Here is a 17414-nt window from a genome sequence, read left to right on the forward strand (position 1 = left end):
TACCTAGAAGAGAACTGTATATTGACACATAGTCAACAGGGATTTAGAAAACATCTTTCTTGTAAAACACAACTAACTCTTTACTCGCACGAAGTGTTGAGCGCTATCGACAACGGATTTAAAATTGATTCCGTATTTCTACATTTCCAGAAGGGTTTGGACACCGTACTTCACAAGTGGATTGTAATCAAATTGCCTGATTATGGAATATCGTCTCACTTATGCGACTGGATTTGTCATTTCCTATCGGAGAGGTCACAATTCGTAGTAACTGACGCAAAGGCGTCGAGTAACACAGAAGTGATTTCTGCCGTTCCCCAAAGCACTGTTAAGGCCCTCTTCTGCTTCTTGTCTATTTAAACGACTTAGGAGACAGTCGGAGCAGCTGTCTTGGGCTTGCAGATGACGCTGTCGTTTATCGTCTAGTAAAGTCATCAGAAGATCAAAAACAATTGCAAAACGAATTAGATAATATATCCGGATGGTGCGAAAATTGGCAATTTACCCTAAACAATGAAAAGTGTAATACCACCCACATGAGTCGTAAAACGCATCCGTTAAATTTCTGTTACGCGATAAATCAATCAAATCTAAAGGCCCTAAATTCAACTAAATATCTACGAATTACAATTACTAACAACTTAAATAGGAAATAACATGTAGAAACTGTGGTGAAGAAGACGAACAAAAGACTGTGTTTCATTGGCAGAACACATGCAAGATGCAACAGATGTAGTAAAGAGACTGCCTACACTATGCTTGTGCATACTGTTTTGGAGTGCGAGAAAGCAGCACTTTTTGTATTATCGAGGAATAGGGGCTGAGTGACGCGGACATAATATGGGACTTGTGGCTGTCGTTAAAACGCAGGCGTTTTTCGTTGCGGCGGAAATTTCTCACGAACTTTCAATCACCAACTTTCTCCTCCGAATGCGAAAAGCTTTAGTTGGCGATGGTCTACATAGGGGGAGAGACGATCATAATAATAAAATAAGGGCCACGCGGGATTAGCCGAGAGGTCTGAGGCGCTGTAGCCATGGACTGTGCGGCTAGTCCCGGCGGAGGTTCGAGTCCGCCCTCGGGCATGGGTGTGTGTATTTGTCCTTAGGATGATTTAGGTTAAGTAGTGTGTGAGCTTAGGGACTGATGACCTTAGCAGTTAAGTCCCATAAGATTTTTAAAAAAAAAGTAAAATAAGGGAAGTCAGAGATCGTACGGAAAGGTATAGGTGTTTATTTTTCCACACCCTGTTCGAGAGTGGAATAATAGAGAATTTGTATGAAGATGGTTCGATGAACTCTCTGCCACACACTTAACTGTGGTTTGCAGTGTAGCCATGTAGATGTAGATGAATACGACGTTCTTTAAAATAATAAAATGCATTTTATAATTATGATTTTTTCCTATGACTCAAATGTCTGACAAAAATGTATATGTGATCAGCCGGGGTAGACAGATTCTGTATGTGTGTCGAAGAAAGAAAAATCGAACGGTAACAGCTCTTTGGCGACGAAGTCATTAGAGACGAAGCAGGTGCTCAGTTTGCCAAAGATATTAGCCCGCGCCATTTTCAAATTCAAGCAACCAGTCGTTTGCCGAATTCGATTTAGGGAAACCAGGGAACATGTAAATGTGGAAGTCTACGCTGCAATTCGAAGCGCATTTCTACCAAACGCGAAGCGTCTCGACTGTGCCGAAACCGCGCGAGAACTAGCTTAGCGAAGTGTGTGAATAGTCTGTGACGCATGCGCCGTACCGTTTGCCACACGCTCGTATTTTAGCGCCTACTGAAGCCCAGCTGTCGTGTTCTTGCGAGGAAACTCGGGCTGACGTATGGCGTGACAGATAGTACCAAGGCCTGCCGCTGCTGTTCGCGGAACACGCTGGCGCCACTGTCGCTGTTGCTACGCCGCCACTTTCTTCCTGCTTCCCTGTTATTTAGTATGAAGGTTCTGTTTCACAAAGACTGTTAGCAGGAAAAGTCCGCTCATGGATTCCATGGAATTCTGAATTACTTCGAACGCACTCGTGCGACGTTCATCTGTTACCACTCAGTTTATCACCCATCCAAGCGATTAAGGTTTCTAGGAAGCCGTGGCGTGTAACCCAGAAATCGGCGCACGTAAGCTCACTCGAATCGTAGAAAAAGAGTCCGACGATGTAGAATGGTCGTCCAATATGTAATGTCGCGTATTTTTTTCTCGGAACATATGTATTGTTAAGAGTCAGAATGTGGTGACAATATCCATCACCATGTCTTGTCCGTGTCCTATTTTTCTACGTAGCCTCCATCACGTTCTATGGCCGTACGCCAACGTTGTGTAACAGTATGTATTTCCTGCTAGTAAAAGCTCTTGTCCTGTAGACGTAGCCATGTTTTCACTGCATGACTGACTCATCATCTTCAAAGTGAGTTCCCCGTAGAGAATCTTTAAGCGGCCCAAAGTGATGGAAGTCCGAAAGTGCCAGGTCTGGACTGTAGTGTGGAGTGGATGAGGCAATGTTGTCCAACCCAATTTGGCGATGTGTTCCCGGGTTCTCAATCTTGTGTGTGGACGTGCGTTATCGTGTTGGAGCAAGATTTCTTCCGGATTCTTGTCCGATCGAACACGTCGGAAACGGTTCTCGAGTTTATTCAGAGTCTTCATGTATGACTCTGAATTGATGGTTGACCCTCTTGGCATCACATCCACGAGAATGACGACATCACAATCCCAGATGACTGTCATCATGACTTTTCGGCAGAGGGGGTTGTCTTGAATTTCTTCTTTTGTGGTTTATTGATTTATTTAATTGTATGGCTAGGGTCCCCCGTCGGACAGGCCATTCGCAGGGTGCTGGTCTTTCAATTTGACGCCACTTCGGCGACCTGCAGTCGATGAGAATGATAGGATGATGGCGAGGACAGCAAAACACCCAGTCCCGTGGTGGGGAAAATTCGCCGACCCAGCCGGGAATCGAACCCGTGCCCAGAGAATTGACAATCTGTCACGCCGGCCGTTCAGCTACCGGGGGCGAATTTCTTTTCTGGTGAGTGAAGATGATGCCTTGTTTCCGGCGCCAAGTGGTACACCCAGCTTTCGTCCCCCGTAACAATCGGTGACATCGGTCTCAAAACGCTCCAACAACTCAGATGAAATGGCCTTTCTTTGAAACATGCACGCAGGTATTAGAATTCAGCGTTATGTCATAAGTTCAAAGGAACTTTAAGAGATTAACGACTCTGAACAAGCTAACGTTTATTTTTTATAGCGTTTCCCCTTTACAGGGTGGTCCATTGATAGTGACTGGGCCAAATATCTCACGAAATAAGCATCAAACGAAAAAACTACAAAAAACGAAACTTGTCTAGCTTGAAGGGGGAAACCAGATTGCGCGATGGTTGGCCCGCTAGATGGCGCTGCCATAGGTCAAACGGATATCAACTGCGTTTTTCAAAAACAGAAACCCCGATTTTTTATTACATATTCGTGTAGTACGTAAGGAAATATGAATGTTTTAGTTGGACCACTTTTTTCGCTTTGTGATAGATGGCGCTGTCATAGTCACAAACGTATAAGTACTTGGTATCGCGTATCATTGAGCCAGTGCGGACGGTATTTGCTTCGTCATACATTACGCGTGTTAAAATGGACCGTTTACCAATTGCGGAAAAGGTCGCCGCTAAATAGAACGCGTGCAAAAAAATCTGTCATCGTCCCGTAATTTCTCTTGTGCCCAGTGGCAGAACTGTACACGACGTTCAAAGTCGTCGCCATGCAATTCCTGGTGCATAGAAATATGGTACGGGAGCAATCGATGTTGATGTAGCATTTTCAACTCCGATGTTTTTGAGATTCCCGATTCTCGCGCAATTTGTCTGCTACTGATGTGCGGATTAGCCGCGACAGCAGCTAAAACACCTTCTTGGACATCATCATTTGTTGCAGGTCGTGGTTGACGTTTCACATGTGGCTGAACACTTACTGTTTCTTTAAATAACCTAACAATCCGGCGAACTGTCCGGACACTTGGATGATGTCGTCCAGGATACCGAGCAGCATACGTAGCACACGCCCGTTGGGCATTTTGATCACAATAGCCATACATCAACACGATATCGAGCTTTTCCGCAATTGGTAAACGGTCCACTTTAACACAGGTAAAGTAACACGAGGCAAATACCGTCCGCACTGGCGGAATGTTTTTTTTGGCCCGGTCACGATCAGTGGACCACCCTGTATACTACACATATACCAGATGGCGCTCGGTTAGGTATATAAAAATACTTGAGTGTTCGAATGCAACGTTGAGTCGAAATTCCAATTCAATCGGTCAAGATCAATTTCGGAGAAACACGATTTTGAACAAACGAACATTTACTGTTTTATGTTTATAGATTATGGTTGGTTGGTTGATTTGGGGCGAAGGACCACACAGCGAGATCATCGATCCCATCGGATTAGGCAGGGATCGGGAAGGAAGTCGGCCGTGCCCCTTCGAAAGAAACGTCCCGGCATCTGCGTGGGAATTAGGGAATTGTGTGGGATTTAGGGAAATCACGGAAAACAATCAGGATGACCCTTGTCCTCCCGAATGCGAGTCCAGTGTGGTAACCACAGCGCCACCTCACTCGGTATAGATTATGTTAACAAATTTCTGTTCTTGAAATACGTATTTCTTGCTATCTCCACTTTGAATTTTTATCCTCTCTAGAACGTGCTAATAAAACCTGATCGCTTCAGCACATGCAAATGTTTGGGATTATCGTGTCAAATATAGAGTTCCAATGGTTCAAATGGCTCTGAGCACTATGCGACTTAATTTCTGAAGTCATCAGTCGCCTAGAACTTAGAACTAATTAAACCTAACTAACCTAAGGACATCACACACATCCATGCCCGAGGCAGAATTGGAACCTGCGAGCGTAGCAACAGCGCGGTTCCAGACTGAAGCGCCTAGAACCGCTCGGCCACAGCGGCCGGCACATATAGCCTTTCCAGTGTAACGATTGTGGTATAGCTCTTCCAGTGCACCAAAATTGTCGTGATTAGCTTGGACTAATAAACGTATCATTTCGCTACTGGATTCACACCTGCAAGTAGTTTCCATTACGATGGTTCCGAGGCTGCATAAAACCGGAATGCTTGTCCTTTGCGTTCCACCTGTTAGATGTATCGTCTGGCAGACTATGTGATACGTCACAGCAGGGCTTCCCAATGTGTGGTTCGCGGATCCCTTATTGGTCCGCCGCTCTTTCTAGGGGGTCCGCGGCCACCTTTCACCAAATCGTGTAAGATAATGAGTAAAATTAGTGAATAAAAACGTGAAAATCATCACTATTTTATTTTTCGTGTGAAAAACATGGGTACTTTTACTTCAGGTCGTATTCCCAAGCAGCCTTTGCGGTTCCTAGGTGGGAACGCATACACAGTTTAGTGCCGGAGAATGCGGCTTCTCTGGTCGACTGTTTCGCAACAATACGGGGGTCGTTTGCGCGCCGGCTGACGGCGCTAGATGCGCTGAAACCTGTTACGCATGCGCGTAGACCAATCACAGGCTGGCATCATTAAATGTTAAACTTGCTTTGTCAGTGCACTACCTATTTCAGTCGATTTTTGTTCAGTTTATTACTTCTAACATGGATCGGTGGCTCAAGTCAGGATCACTGAAGAAGGGTGCAGTTTCTCCATCGCCTTCACAACAAGGGAAGTTTCCAGTTGAAATGAATGAGGAGGGAGGACAACCAAAGGAAGAACAATCACAAGAAGTTCCACAGCTGGATTTGTTATGTGAAAATAACCTCCTCTGCCAGAATTGTTTCCTTTAAGAAAAGTCTTACGTCATGTGAAATGCTTTGTCTTCTTATATAGAAATAAGAGAGTCTGTTTATTTGTTTTCCTAATTTGTTTACAGTCGAGGCTGACTGCCACGATATAGTGTCCAAGTAGAAGTTGTCAGCTGTGGCTAAACTGTTGCCATGTCACCTGCCAGTTGCCAACTACCAACTGACAGTACACTGAAACTTCCTGGCAGATTAAAACTGTGTGCCGGACCGAGACTCGAACTCGGGACATTTGCCTTCCGCGGGCAAGTGCTCTACCAACTGAGCTACCCAAGCACGACTCACGCCCCGTCCTCACAGCTTTACTTCTGCCAGTACCTCCGCAATATCCTTTCTTTCAGGAGTGCTAGTTCTGCAAAGTTCGCAGGAGAGCTTCTGTAAAGTTTGGAAGGTTGGAGGCGAGGTACTGGCAGAAGTAAAGCTGTGAGAGGGCGTGAGACGTGCTTGGGTAGCTCAGTTGGTAGAGCACTTGCCCGCGAAAGGCAAAGGTCCCGAGCTCGAGTCTCGGTCCGGCACACAGTTTTAATCTGCCAGGAAGTTTCATATCAGCGCACACTCCGCTGCAGAGTGAAAATCTCATTCTGGAAACATCCCCCAGGCTGTGGCTAAGCCATGTCTCCGCAATATCCTTTCTTTCAGGAGTGCTAGTTCTGCAAGGTTCGCAGGAGAGCTTCTGTAAAGTTTGGAAGGTTGGAGGCGAGGTACTGGCAGAAGTAAAGCTGTGAGAACGGGGCGTAAGTCGTGCTTGGGTAGCTCAGTTGGTAGAGCACTTGCCCGCGAAAGGCAAAGGTCCCGAGTTCGAGTCTCGGTCCGGCACACAGTTTTAATCTGACAGGAAGTTTCATATCAGCGCACACTCCGCTGCAGAGTGAAAATCTCATTCTGGAAACATCCCCCAGGCTGTGGCTAAGCCATGTCTCCGCAATATCCTTTCTTTCAGGAGTGCTAGTTCTGTAAGATTCGCAGGAGAGATTCTGTAGAATTTGGAAGGTTGGAGGCGAGGTACTGGCAGAAGTAAAGCTGTGAGGACCGGGCGTGAGTCGTGCTTGGGTAGCTCAGATGGTAGAGCACTTGCCCGCGAAAGGCAAAGGTCCCGAGTTCGAGTCTCGGTCCGGCACACAGTATTCATCTGCCAAGAAGTTTCATATCAGCGCACACTCCGCTGCAGAGTGAAAATCTATTCTGACAGTACACCGTTGCAACGCCGCCTGCTAGCTGCCGGCTGTGGACTGACAGCTGCCATTCAGTAGATATGCAAAGACGTAAAAATAACTAGACTTTCCGATCTGTTTATATGGGGACGAAAATCCATTGTGGAACTGGAAAACGGCTTTATAGAAGCAGGTTCCCAGAATCGATATTGAAGTGTTTACTTGACCAACCAAAAGAGGAACTGGGACATCGGCTTACACGAAATCCGCCGGGGAACATGGCACTTGCATTAACCCTAGGACGCCCAAGCATTTTTTTCTAACTTTGATGCCTAAGGGAGGGTTCGGGGAGCCCACAGGTATTAAATAAGTTTACTGACGAAAAATTACAACTTTCAAAATGGTTTATGTATTTTAACTAAGGCATCGGTTTGTAAATGTTGTTAATTGTTATAAATATTGGATTGAGTGAATAAAAAATTGACATATTACAATACAAAATACAGATGTGTTCATAAACAACAGACTACTCTGAGTCCTCAACTTCAAGGGAAGAGACACACTTCACAATGTTTTCCGAATGTGTGCTACACACATACTTATGACACTGTCCACAATACTGTTTTAGTTTACTTAGATTGTTGTACATCTGCTTCTTTGTTTTAGCTTTTCTTACACAAATATGGCACCGACCTTTCCCTGCAGGAGGCTGACGTGCTTCAGTTGTCACTTCTTTGATTTGCTTTTGTAGAATAGTCTACATTGATTGAACAATTTGGTTAGATAACCCTCTTGCATTGGCACTTCCTTCTTCTACCTGCAATTCCACTAGTTCCACCCCAGCTTGCAGAAGATAAAGTTTCCGTTTGTTGTGTTTCTTTTCATCCCATCTTGGATGTTGCTGGATGTATATGGTGGTTGCATTGATAGCACAAATGTCGATGAGGGAGTAAAACACAGATAGAGGCCATCTCTTTGTTCTCCTCTTGCAGGTGTACACACGCGCCATTTGATCAATGCTAGCAATTCCACCTTTAGTGGAATTATGATATGCATTTATCTCGGTTTTATTCTTCTCTCCTCGAACGGTGCCTTTATCTTGGTGCACTGTTGGCAAACATCAGTAAGTTTTTACTTGGTTTCTTTTTTGCTGTGTAGGACACCAAAGTTACTGGAGGCCTACATGTTGGGTACTGCACTAACTCACTGCAAGTTTACAAGATAAATAACAGCTGACTGACATCAACAATCACTTCTTCTGAAAGTAAACCGATTGTTGTGAATATCAAGAATACCAACCAACAAGAAACTAACTTAAATTGTTGTAGAGATGAAAAATACGAAATCCTACTAAGGGAAATTTTCTATAGCATGGAAGCCTAAGGGGGGGGGGGGGTGTTTGTTGGACCTATAATAAGTTTATTTATTTTTTCTTTCAAAGCAGGAATTTTCTATAAACTATATTCACACTAACGTTTCATAAAATAGCCAACAAACAATAACACAAAGGGAATATGTAGTATGAAAGTTACTTGGTCAAAAGCAGGCGACATAAAAAAATTGTGGGTTCAACGAATTCCCCCCCCCCCCTTTGGCGTCCTAGGGTTAAGAAGCTTTCAGCTATCAGTTCCCATGGGTTTCGCTCTGAAATTTAATGTTACTGTGCTCTTGACTGACTAGGGGTCCGCCATGGATTTTCAACTGAAGAAGGGGTCCGCCAGCTGAAAAGGTTCGGAAGCCCTGCGTCACAACATTCCGACTCTTTCTCTCTCCCTCCCTCCCTCCCTCTCTCTCTCTCTCTCTCTCCCTCTCCATCTCTCTCTGTCTCCCTGTCTCTCTCTCTCTCTCTCTCTCTCTCACACACACACACACCCACACACACGCACAGACATATCGTTGTGTCATACGAGCCAGAAATGGCGTGACAGTCTCTTCCCCGCGTGATAAGGAGATCATGCAAACACGCACGCACCAGGCACACCGTGACACGGCTGATACTGTATCTGCCGGGCTCTGGCTGGTTCCAAATCTCTCCGGCAGTCGCGTTCACCTCTCGGCTACCGATACAACTTCTCACTTATATAGTTTTTTTTCCACACCACTTTAACTTGCTCGTTCAACATACCCGGTTTCTGAAATAACCAATTTAGTTTTTTTTTATTTCTCTTATTTCCTGCAATAAATGTAGAAATCGAACAAAGATTGAAAGATTTTGACTGTCTCAGTTTCAAGATAAATAAAATCAAAATACTAAAATAAATCGGCAAATAAAAGAAAATTTAGTTTGTCCACCGGTAGCTGCTTTCCTTGAAAAGTGACAACTGGTACAGTACTGCAAAAAAACCAAAAGTATTCTGTTGTTGTTGTGGTCTTCAGTGCGAGACTGGTTTGATGCAGCTCTCCAAGCTACTCTATCATTCATCTCCGAGTACCTACTGCAACCTACGTCCTTCAGAATCTGCTTAATGTATTCATCAGTTGGTCTCCCTCTACGATTTTTACCCTCCACGCTTCCCTCCAATACCAAATTGGTGATACCTTGACGCCTGAAAATGTGTCCTACCAACCAGTCCCTTCTTCTAGTCAAGTTGTGCCACAAATTTCTCTTCTCCCCAATTCTGTTCAGTACCTCCTCATTAGTTACGTGGTCTACCCATCTAATCTGCAGCATCACATTTCGAAAGCTTCTATTCTCTTGCCTAAACTATTTATCGTCCATGTTTCATTTCCATACAGGGCTTCACTCCATACAAATACTTTTCAAAGACTTCCTGACACTTAAATCTATTCTCAATGTTAACAAATTTGTCTCCTTCACAAACGCTTTTCTTGCATAGCCAGCCTACATTTTATATCCTCCCTACTTCGACCATCATCCGTAATTTTGCATCCCAGACAGCAAAATTTATCTACTACTTTAACTGTCTCATTTCCTAGTCTAATTCCTTCAGCATCGCCTGATTTAATTCGACTACATCCACGTTTTGCTTTTGTGGTGTCACCGCCAGACACCACACTTGCTAGGTGGTAGCCTTTCAATCGGCCGCGGTCCGTTAGTATACGTCGGACCCGCGTGTCGCCACTATCAGTGATTGCAGACCGAGCGCCGCCACACGGCAGGTCTAGTCTAGAGAAACTCCCTAGCACTCGCCCCAGTTGTACAGCGGACTTTGCTAGCGATGGTTCACTGCCTACGTACGCTCTCAATTGCAGAGACGACAGTTTAGCATAGCCTTCAGCTACGTCATTTGCTACGACCTAGCAACGCGCCATATTCAGTAATTAGAATGAATTCTGAACAGACAATATTGCGAATCATGTACAGTCAAGAGCGACGTTCATCATTAATGGATTAAAGTTAAGTATCAAACTAATTACGTCCGCTTTCTGAATTCTAATTCCTTGTCATGTTCCTGACCTCACGTCAGTATAGTTCTTCCCTCCTCACGCCAGCCTGCATGAGCTAAAACGCGTGCATTTCGGCCTCCTCTAGTAACACGGTGTAGGCTCTTCTGCCAACACAACAGCTTTTATTGATGATCATCTTATATCCTCCCTTCAAGACACTGTCCATCCCGTTCAACTGCTCTTCCAGGTCCTTTGCTGTATCTGACAGAATTACAATGTTACCGGCAAACCTCAAAGTTTTTATTTCTTCTTCAAGAATTTTAATCCATACTCCAAATTTTTCTTTTACTTCCCTTACTGATTGATCAGTATACAGCTTGAATAACATCGGGGAGAGGCTACAACCCTGTCTCACTCCATTCCCAACCACTGCTTCCCTTTCGCCCCCCTCGACTCTTTACAACTGCCATCTGGTTTCTATACAAACTTTAAATAGCCTTTTGCTCCTTGTATTTCACCTCTGCCACCTTCAGAATTTGAAACAGAGCAATCCAGTCAACAATATCAAAAGCTTTCTCTATGTCTACAAATGCCAGAAACGTATGTTTGCCTTTCCTTGATCTAGCTTCTAAGGTAAGTCTTAGGGTCAGCATTGTCTCGTGTGTTCCAACATTTCTATGGATTACAAACTGATCTTCCCCGAGGCCGGCTTCTACCAGTTTTTCCATTCGTCTGTAAAGAAGTCGTGTCAGTATTTTGCAGCCGTGACTTATTAATCTGATAGTTCGGTAATTTTCACACCTGTCGACACCTGTTTTCTTTGGGATGCTGTTGATTCCAATTTCTTAAAACTTTTCTCAAAAATCCTGTTGTAATCGGGGATCATGTCACTATTTGGGCGTTTCAAATAGTCGATGCTGAAGGGTGAAAACTGTGGTTGAAGAATTCTGTTTTTCGTATTAATCTGTCCATTTTCAAGCGTTACAAGCAGTTACAGACAAATTATGCAGACAATGGTAGCGGATCAGTTAGTTTCTATTTTTATTGTGTACTATGAATGAGTTTTTAATTTATTACTGTTACGATAATTTGCTTTCTCTTTATCTGTTCCATTGAAACGGCAGACAAATATTTCATCTTTTAAAGCGAATGTACTTTATATTTCCAGACTATGGTTCGCGCCGTTATGCAATACGGCCGATGCCCGGCGATGGCAACGAGAAATTACCTCATAGACCAGGTGGAAGCAAGTCTTACCTACACCGTTCAATCCCGTCTCCAGCCATCCTGATTTAGGTTTTCCGTGATTTCCCTAAATCGCTTCAGGCAAATGCCGGGATGGTTCCTTTGAAAGGGCACGGCCGATTTCCTTCCCAATCCTTCCCTAACCCGAGCATGAGCTCCGTCTCTAATGACCTCGTTGTCGACGGGACGTTAAACTCTAACCACCACCACCACCATCTTACCTACACCCCTACGCGCGTTCCTTAAGCCACGACACACGGTAACAGGTACATTAATTTTTTTGAAAGATATAACCGCCAGGTTTTATTTCACAATCTAGATTTCGGCCTTAGGCCATTATCAAGCGTTACAATTATTATAAATCGTTAGATTTGAGTAGAACCCAAGTCATCGTCAAAACATGTATCTTCGGTTACATAAACGAATATTGTCGAAACTAAATGCGACTCCATTCGTGTAATATGATAATACACTGGCAATTACCGTTACTCAGTTGATATGGCAGTGGAGAAATAGATGACCAAGTCACAGGACTTTAAACTTTTTCTGCACCGTGTCTAAGCAGACATTGTCTCAGCAGTGCTATACCATTTCTTATGCCACGCATTTTCCGTTCGTTAGTGTCACCATTGTTACTAAAACAGCAGTGATAGCTTTTCTCATTTTCTATAATATCGCTATATTTCGAACCAATGCAGATTTTACAGATAAAAATTACTCTTTTTTCATAAAAGGTTTATTTAAAAACGAAAAATTATAACACTGTTGCTATTAATAAAAATAAAAAAAGACTCCTGTTATAACTGAAACCAAATAAATACGGAAGCTTTATGCATCATAACAGAGTGGTACGGCGTTTCGTCCATTACTGTTATCGGATTCCGAGGAACGTTTTGCACCAGAAGGCTATCTTCCCAGGCGGTGAACATGTTCTAGGACGACAGTTGTATTCCAAACCACTTATCCAGATGTACTATACTGTTGTTAATGCAACGCCAGCACAAAACACTTGTTCACACCGAGCGAGGTGGCGCAGTGGTTAGACACTGGACTCGCATTCGGGAGGACGACGGTTCAATCCCGCGTCCGGCCATCCTGATTTAGGTTTTCCGTGATTTCCCTAAATCACTCCAGGCAAATGCCGGGATGGTTCCTCTGAAAGGGCACGGCCGCCTTCCTTCCACATCCTTCCCTAAACCGATGAGACCGATGACCACGCTGCCTGGTCTCCTTCCCCAAACCACCAACCAACCAACTTGTTCACAATACCGGTCGACTACAGAACTCTTTAATGCCAGAAAATACGACTTTTAACGAGAGCTGAGAACGTCGCTGCATCTAATGCGGGACACAACATGGTACTGTTTACTCATGGTGTGGCAACAGGGGCGTTTTACCAGCAGAACAGCTGGCGGCGTGGTAGGGAAAGCTGGCTCGCCATTTATGTTACCCCAGCAGCGGCGTCACGTCCCCCTCCGGTCAGTCAAACGTCAAAAGCCGCAACTAATTTCAAACGCCCTATAGTGAAGGCGAAAATGAGATCGACAGGAAGTGCAAAATGGCTAAGCAGGCATGGCTAGAGGGCAAATGTAAGGATGTAGAGGCTTACCTCACTAGGGGTAAGATAGATACTGGCTATAGGAAAATTAAAAAGACCTTTGGAGAAAAGAGAACCACTTGTATGCATATCAAGGGCTCAGATGGAAACCCAGTTCTAAGCAAAGAAGGGAAAGCAGAAAGGTGGAAGGAGTATATAGAGGGAGTATACAAAGGCGATGTTCTTGAGGACAATATTATGAAAATGAAAGAGGATGTAGATGAAGATGAAATGGGATATATGATACTGCGTGAAGAATTTGACAGAGCACTGAAAGACCTTAGTCGAAACAAGGCCCTGGGAGTAGACAACATTCCATTGGAACTACTGACAGCCTTGGGAGAGCCAGTCATGACAAAACTCTACCATCTGGTGAGCAAAATGTATGAGACAGGCGAAATACCCTCAGACTTGAAGAAGAATATAATAATTCCAATCCCAAAGAAAGCAGGTGTTGACAGATGTGAAAATTACCGAACTATCAGTTTAATAAGTCACGGCTGCAAAATACTAACGCGAATTTTTTACAGACAAATGGAAAAACTGGTAGAAGCTGACCTCGGGGAAGATCAGTTTGTTCCGTAGAAATGTTGGAACACGTGAGGCAAAACTGACCCTACGACTTATCTTAGAAGCTAGATTAAGAAAAGGCAAACCTACGTTTCTAGCATTTGTAGACTTGGAGAAAGTTTTTGACAATGTTGACTGGAATACTCTCTTTCAAATTCTGAAGGTGGCAGGGAGTGAAAGGCTATTTACAATTTGTACAGAAACCAGTTGGCAGTTATAAGAGCCGAGGGGCATGAAAGGGAAGCAGTGGTTGGGAAGAGAGTGAGACAGGGTTGTAGCCTTTCCCCAATGTTATTCAATCTGTATATTGAGCAAGCAGTAAAGGAAACAAAAGAAAAATTCGGAGTAGGTATTAAAATCCATGGAGAAGAAATAAAAACTTTGAGGTTCGCCGATGACATTGTAATTCAAAGGACCTGGAAGAGCAGTTGAACGGAATGGACAGTGTCTTGAAAAGAGGATACAAGATGAACATCAACAAAAGCTAAGCGAGGATCATGGAATGTAGTCGAATTAAGTCGAGCAATGCTGAGGGAATTAGATTAGGAAATGAGGCACTTAAAGTAGTAAATGAGTTTTGCTATTTGGGGAGCAAAATAACTGATGATGGTTGAAGTAGAGAAGATATAAAATGTAGACTGGCAATGGCAAGGAAAGCGTTTCTGAAGAAGAGAAATTTGTTAACATCGAGTATAGATTTAAGTGTCAAGAAGTCATTTCTGAAAGTATTTGTATGGAGTGTAGCCATGTATCGAAGTGAAACATGGACGATAAATAGATTGGACTGGAAGAGAATAGAAGCTTTCGAAATGTGGTGCTACAGAAGAATGCTGAAGAGGATAACTAATGAGGAGGTATTGAATAGAATTGGGAAGAGGATGTTTGTGGGACAACTTGACTAGAAGAAGGGATCGGTTAGTAGGACATGTTCTGAGGCATCAAGGGATCACAAATTTAGCATTGGAGGGCAGCGTGGAGGGAAAAATTCGTAGAGGGACACCAAGAGATGAATACACTAAGCACATTCAGAAGGATGTAGGTTGCAGTAGGTACTGGGAGATGAAGGAACTTGCAGAGGATAGGGTAGCATGGAGAGCTGCATCTAACCAGTCTCAGGACTCAAGACCACAACAACAACAACAATATCAGTCCTACAAATATCCCGCTAAATGACCACGAGGGGAAAAATCAGAAAACAGTATTCAAGCGAAGGTTACCAGGAATCGTTTTTGACACGCACCATTCGGGACAGGAAAAGAAGATTGGAGAAGTGACACGGTACCCTCCGCCACATACCGGGCGATGACTTTCCTACTACCTCCTCGACGTAGAAACATTTTAAGTTAGATGGCCGAAATCCCCTATCCTGTAACTACGGTAGCTTACTAGCGTATGACTTACGTTCATTTCGCCGGTCGAAGTGGCCGTGCGGTTCTAGGCGCTGCAGTCTGGAACCGCGAGACCGCTACGGTCGCAGGTTCGAATCCTGCCTCGGGCATGGATGTGTGTGATGTTCTTAGGTTAGTTAGGTTTAACTAGTTCCAAGTTCTAGGGGACTAATGACCTGAGTAGTTGAGTCCCATAGTGCTCAGAGCCATTTGAACCATTTTTTTTTTTACGTTCATTTCGCATTGTGAAAATTGCACAGCCTGTGATCGCTTCAGTGGGGTAGTGAGTAGGGAAGCATGCTGAAGGGAAGCCGTTCTCCAACCTTTTAATTGCAGCTTTCTCAATATTATTTTCCTGCACCAGCACAGTGAAGCTAAGAAGCGAGTTTACTCTGTCAGCACCAAAGCAAATACTGCGAGACCTGGAAGCTATTCAGCGCATCCATCCAAGCACAAAACCATACAGTGACATAATATGGGTACGTACCATCACTATCGGAAGATGAAGAGGAGGAGGAAGACGAGCTGGAACCTGGAATTTGACGAGAAAGAAGAAATCAGCACGTAAGTGCTTACCATATCACACAGAGAACTGCAGGGCAACTGAAAGGGAGGAAAACAAAAAAGTAGTTGGGAATTTGCAATGTAACTTCTAATTACAGCGCTATTGAAATGTCACATTGCTATTGTTTTAAAATGAGTCATTTGTTGTTGATAAAATTATCTGTACGTAATGCATACTGCGGTCCACCATCGTAGCTGATTGGTCGACCGATCATCGCTTCATTTGTGACCCGGCAGCAAACGTCTGGCGCTTTGCCCAGCGAATATTGGTCTTCCGCACACGTGCCACTCCTGACCGAATAACACAAACCATGTTCTCCCAGGATGACATGTACTACCAACAGCCGAAGACTCACTCTGTGAATTGCTTCAGCGGCTTTGCAGTTCGATATTTACTTGCGAGAAAAGGGGAAAAAAATTGTAAATTTGTGATAAGTTCCTATGGGACCAAACTGCTGAGATCATCGGTCCCTAGGCTTACACACTTCTTAATCTAACTTATGCTGAGAACAACACACAACCGGACGGGGTTGGCCGAGCGGTTCCAGGCGCTACAGTCTGGAACCGCGCTGCCGCTATGGTCCCAGGTTCGAATCCTGCCTCGGGCATTGATGTGTGTGATGTCCTTTGGTTAGTTAGGTTTAAGTATCTCTAAGTTGTAGGGGACTGATGACCTCAGAAGTTAAGTCCCATAGTGCTCAGAGCCATTTGACAACACACACATACACACACACATGCCCGATTGAGGACTCAAGCATCAGACAGAGGGAGGAGGGGGGGGGGCTAGAAGAGTGTTCTAGTTTCTCGGGCTTATACAAACGAACGACATTGCACCATTGTTCATAATGCGAAATACAGGCAATCCTTTTGCAATTTCCTTTAGAGTACTTTCTACGACCCGCCAGGCAGTCGGGATGTCCCTCCAGTGGCCAACAGATACGAAGCGCAATTGTAGATGTTTTGACACTACGACCCCCAACGGTATACCCCTTTATTCCGAGGAGACATGCGTGGGATTGCTCCATTGAAACGGCTAGCTTCATGGTCTTCACTCCGCAGGTCCGAGGAAAAAAACTGTCTGCTACTTACACTTGTTATACCAGCTCACTCCTTTCATAGTTAAGATACAGCTGTTGGGATTGGGTTAGCTATGGGCCACCGCCTGAAGTGGTGCAGACATTTTTGTTTTTAGGGTCAAAGTGGCGGCGGCAAGTAGGCCCCCTATTTTATGGGTTCCTTCATAATCAGGAATGTGAAAAAAATTGGTCAACGCTACAGACCCTCATGCGGGGGATCGGTAGTTCGATTCCCGCTGCTGCCATGAATTTTTCCTTACAATGGGGCCCTCCATACTGCAAATCACTAATGTTGATGCGCTCCAAATATGTTGTAGAGGTACTTACCCTGAGTACCTGGTTACCCGTTTTTGTAGCGACGGTCTTTGGTTTTTGAGAAAATCGATGTTGAAGTTCATTGCGCGCTTTGTATACCCGTAACATTACACCTACTCCGAGCGAGTCAGCGTAGCGTAGCGGTAAAGGTTCACAGCTGCCGCGGTGGAGGTACCGCGTTCGAATCCTACTCTCATATGTTTTTTATGTATGCAAGAAGCGTCCGGAACATTTGGTCCTCACGTTCAAATACGAGTAGGCGAATTAACTGGGAAATACAGAAATGTAGTCGCCTCCTGCACGAAATCCGGGAAGTTCACGAAACTGGTGTACGAA

General features: G+C 44.3%; 1 protein-coding gene across 2 annotated transcripts in view; it reads right to left on the reverse strand.

Moving 5' to 3' along the window:
- Positions 1-17414, reverse strand: part of LOC124719016 (natterin-3-like) — a 99569-nt gene that overhangs the window by 71341 nt on the left and 10814 nt on the right. Inside the window, exon 2 of one of the 2 annotated variants that reach the window (XM_047244682.1) lies at positions 15611-15655. The exons of the other annotated variant lie outside the window; for it this stretch is intronic. Within the exon in view, the coding sequence (XP_047100638.1) occupies positions 15611-15655 (45 nt within the window). The remainder of the gene's footprint in view (positions 1-15610; positions 15656-17414) is intronic. 2 annotated transcript variants of the gene reach the window in all.

Source organism: Schistocerca piceifrons, chromosome 10 (assembly GCF_021461385.2).
Source record: "Schistocerca piceifrons isolate TAMUIC-IGC-003096 chromosome 10, iqSchPice1.1, whole genome shotgun sequence".
Lineage (NCBI taxonomy): Eukaryota > Metazoa > Arthropoda > Insecta > Orthoptera > Acrididae > Schistocerca > Schistocerca piceifrons.